We start from the raw sequence: 4,146 nt of genomic DNA, 5'->3' as shown, positions 1-4,146 counted from the left end.
TATTGACTTTCTTGCCAAGTGTTAGACGAGAAGAACGATACCACCATGTCATATCTTGTTTGTTTAATGAGTAAAGTAAGAGTAAAAACAACACAAACTTGTGGTTTAAGGGGGCGTGTGAGCCTGTTTCTTGGTGCAGTGACTTCCACCGTTTGCACTCTTCAGGCTGGTAAACTAATCTGCTGCAGCTTAATATTAACCTTGACAGACACGGGAGCGGTATCAATTTTCTCATCCAAGAATAGCAAATGGGAGTCATTTGAAAAATGTCAAACTGCTCCTTTAAAATATTATTCGTAAGAATGTATTCAGATCTTGTGAGCTTGTGGTGGTCCCTACTGGGTGATTCGCAAATAGCAAATGATGTTTGAAATTGTCGCTACTTACGTCACTGGTGTTGACAAACCAGGCGATGTCTCCAAAGGAAGCCAGTTCGCCATTCACATAGCAGCTAATCTCACTGTTTTTCCAGCGGTTGTAGACGTGAACGAGAGTCACCATATACCACTGCAAAATAACAAAAATAAGCAGACTCTCACAATGGCAAACTCCTACTGAATGTGTGGAGCATCAATCACACACACAAGATATCAATAAGTCAGCATGTCATGTCAATTGGCCTGCTTCCATCACGTTTCAGGATTCCCCTCAAGCTACGATCCCACCTACTTAGATTTCCGGTTTCATCCTCAGCCTTACAACCAGTAAAATAGGTTACCGATGTTGCCACAGTGAAATAGGTTATTATGGTTTCTTCCGGACACGAAATAAGGCATTAAAAATAGAGTGAAAAATCAGCTAAAATGAGTTCTGGGTCCTCATGAGGTTTATTGAGGTAAGGTGGGGCCTTCATGCCCAAGGGGAAGGAGGAGGATGTTTCAAATTGTCCGCTGCAATGGTCGTCCGTGTGTGCCGTGCCTGGAAGGGACTGGGAGTATTGGATCATCCGTCTCTCCCGTTGCCCTCATTCCTCCTCCTTCTAGTTTGGCTTCTCCCAAGAGTCAGGTAAGAGGCGACAGTTCTTTCTTACAGCAAGGTCCAGATTTATTGTGTGTGTGCAAGTGATTGATTATGTATGTGCAGACATATGATTACATTGAACCATCTACAATGACATTTCCAGGCTTTGTCTTTTTTGTGTGCATGAATGTTTGGTTGGCCTCGTTCACCAAACCAGTACCTGTGTTGTGCTTCGTGTCGTGTTCCTTTCGTACCTTCTGTGGTTTGAAGTCGTACTTTACACAGTGCTGGAATCCTTTCCCCTTCGTTTTTAATGAGGTCACTATCAAACATCCACCCACAAAGTGTGCAGAGTAACCCATGCCTTTATTGGTGCGAAAACTGAAAATAAATAAATGGAAAATACAAAAACACAGTTTTAGGGAGGCTGCACAATTTCATGCTGGGCAACGTGGGTTATAGCGTCCAATATCATATTAATGCTTTAAAAAGGGTCTCAAAAGGATAAAGATAGCAAACAATCATTCCTCAACTTCACAGACTCGTCCTATCATTCCAAACGTCCCGGGGACTCGGAGCCCCTGTGTGTGATTTAGTGAATTAATCTCTTTTTAAAAAGGGCACGGGGCTGAAGAGGAGCTTTTATTACAGATTCGCTCAAGCAGCGCGTTGGCCATCCAGCTTGGTTATAATTTTCACAGACGCCTAAACAGATCCCTGTTGTATAAATGAGATTTTTGACAGAAATGAATCATTGGTTGAAAAGAAGATCAACCAACCCTCGGCTCCTCAGAGAGGAAGCAGAGGATGAAGAGACAGGAAAGATGGAGGGAGGCGCACAACCGTTTTCTCATCTGTGAGGCTGGACTTCTGCAGCATTTGGGATTCAAATGCATTTAAGATACAATTTGGTCATAACGGGGACTTGTGCACATGCATATGTTAACACTTAAAATGCACGCACCCATGTAACACAACCTTTCATGCAATCCCCCTCTGCATTTGTTATTTAACCTATAAATGTGCACTACTTCCCAGAGGCATTTCTGCATTCTATATATAGTATGTTTAAACTTAATTAAACATTTAAATGTCAAACAAAGGTTTAGGTTAACTCAAAGAAAGGTATTGTTACCTACCAGTACAGGTAAGGCTTGTCTTTGTCTACATTGATGTTGTTGAGAGGATCCATGCGGAGCCATGTGTGGAATGTAAACCCATTCTGGTACGGCCATTTTGCTATAGGAGGCAGAGCTATAGCCTGTTAGGAAAAAACATGAAATGAACAAAGAACTGTGGGTTAGTACAATAGGCATTAAGCTGCTGACAAACACTGATCAGTTCTAACAGAGTCCAGATCAAACAAATCAGAGGTAAACCCATCTGGCCGACCTGTATACTTCCACACGTAAAAGCACCATCACCAAGGCAATGGAGTTCATATAAAGAAGGTGGCAACCACATACACTATTTACTTCCTGCATGACCCACAATTGATGAAATGAAAGTTTGTAAATATTAATGTTACTTAATAATCAGATTGTTCTTTACTCCTACAGATAATTCCTGAAGACATTAAACCAATTTAAGCCATTTGTCTGAGTTACTTTTACTGTTTAAAGCATTAATAAAACTATTCAAACTTGTGATGCATTAAAGGGAGGATCCTCCCGAATGAACATACTGCCATTACACATCATACCCCCTGTGGCAGGAAGAGGAAAAAAAACGACAGCACACCTTTCACTATACATGGTGAACAATTCATGCATGAGCAAAGCCATGCTTTTGTAAAGTTCCAGTGCAATGAACACTAAAACTGGAGAGAGATTTAACATTGTAATTGAAATGAATAAACAATGCTTTTGATATTAAAATTGTTTTCCTGTTGGAAGTCTTTTGTGATCTCTAATTCTATTACGTGCATTTCATTGTGTTTTGTTCAATGAGCGTAACAAGGGCATGTTGTCTACTTAACGCGTTCATTCTCCAACCAAAACACAATAAAGGTTGTTTGGTACTTAAATGAACTAATTATGCATCTACAGAAGGACAGGAAAAGAGCACAGCCGGTGTGTGTGCAGCCGGATTTTCATAGTTCAAAGCTGAATAGCTTTGAACTATTCAAACATTCTGTTGGCTCGACATTTATTTATTTATTTTGCATTAATATCTAGTAGGACATCTTGCTTCTCATGTACTGAAACGTTCCAAATAGCAGTCCAGCACTAACCTTTAAATTCACGTCTGTCAGCTCATCATCTATGTTCAAACACACTTAAAAGGGGATGTGTTTTTCATTCTGCCACGTAATGGTGGACATTATGGAGTATACTCACAGCTGCATTTTTCCCTGGAAAGCTGAAGAATGAGTCGGGGCCATTCCTGTGAGCCATGTACTTCAGAACTGACAAAAGCTTCACTGCATGGCGAGGCTGAGGAGAAGAAGAAAACACACCAGGATCATTTTAGACAGGCATACATATGCACATAGAACCATATGAACCCTAGTTACACATTCGCTGTTTCTGCATGAAGCCACAAATGATTAAAAGCGAGCGCAACTTTGGTTCTGCTTGTTCTAAATTTACCTCTTAGACTCATCATACTTTGACATCCAGCTACATTTACTCAGCAGCACACTCAGAATTCAGTAGCATCTTCATTTACCACATAATATACTTATCATTGTGCACGTTGTTGCTCTAACACACAGAATTCAGATACTGGAGCTAAATCCGGGGGAGTGATAAACATTCCTGCATATTTTCATGATTTTCAACAAGGTTGTGGTTTATGGTGTTCAGTGGCAGAACACTTCATTGTTAAAGTTCTGCACTCATCCCGTCAATAACATCTCCCCAGATACTTCACACAAAACATGAAGAGAGGAGTGGCGGCAAGATCTGCTTGAAAGTGGGAGAGCAAGGTGAAATTCAGAAGCATAAAAGCAACTCGCCCCATTTCCTTGACAACTTGATCAGTGTCAGTGATCGATGGACTACTTTCCCTCTCGTCATCCGTCTCTCCCTCTGTGCCACTGGTCCTGCCTGAATGTAGTAACTTATCTTCTGTACCACTATCATACATCTTGAGTTCATTATTCCCTGATAGGAACACACGCGCGCACGCACACGCGCACACACACACACACACACACACACACACACACACACACACACACAC

The 4,146-nt window shown here is 41.2% G+C and overlaps 1 protein-coding gene across 1 annotated transcript; it reads right to left on the bottom strand.

Moving 5' to 3' along the window:
* Window positions 1-6: 6 nt before the first annotated feature.
* On the bottom strand, window positions 7-4,120 carry LOC116379601 (lipopolysaccharide-responsive and beige-like anchor protein). Its single transcript, XM_031841560.1, has 4 exons — window positions 3,300-4,120; window positions 2,100-2,221; window positions 1,215-1,341; window positions 7-507 (listed from the first exon to the last, which is right to left on the bottom strand). The coding sequence occupies exons 1-4, from the start codon at window positions 3,354-3,356 to the stop codon at window positions 283-285; spliced, it is 531 nt and encodes a 176-aa protein (XP_031697420.1). The 5' UTR covers window positions 3,357-4,120; the 3' UTR covers window positions 7-282.
* Between the last annotated feature and the right edge of the window lie 26 nt (window positions 4,121-4,146).

The sequence above is a fragment of the Anarrhichthys ocellatus genome, unplaced genomic scaffold (assembly GCF_004355925.1).
Source record: "Anarrhichthys ocellatus isolate YVR2014 unplaced genomic scaffold, GSC_Weel_1.0 scaffold4693, whole genome shotgun sequence".
NCBI classification, from domain to species: Eukaryota; Metazoa; Chordata; class Actinopteri; order Perciformes; family Anarhichadidae; genus Anarrhichthys; species Anarrhichthys ocellatus.
The sequence above is the reverse complement of the archived record's forward strand: the minus strand, read 5'-3'. Positions and strand labels throughout refer to the sequence as shown.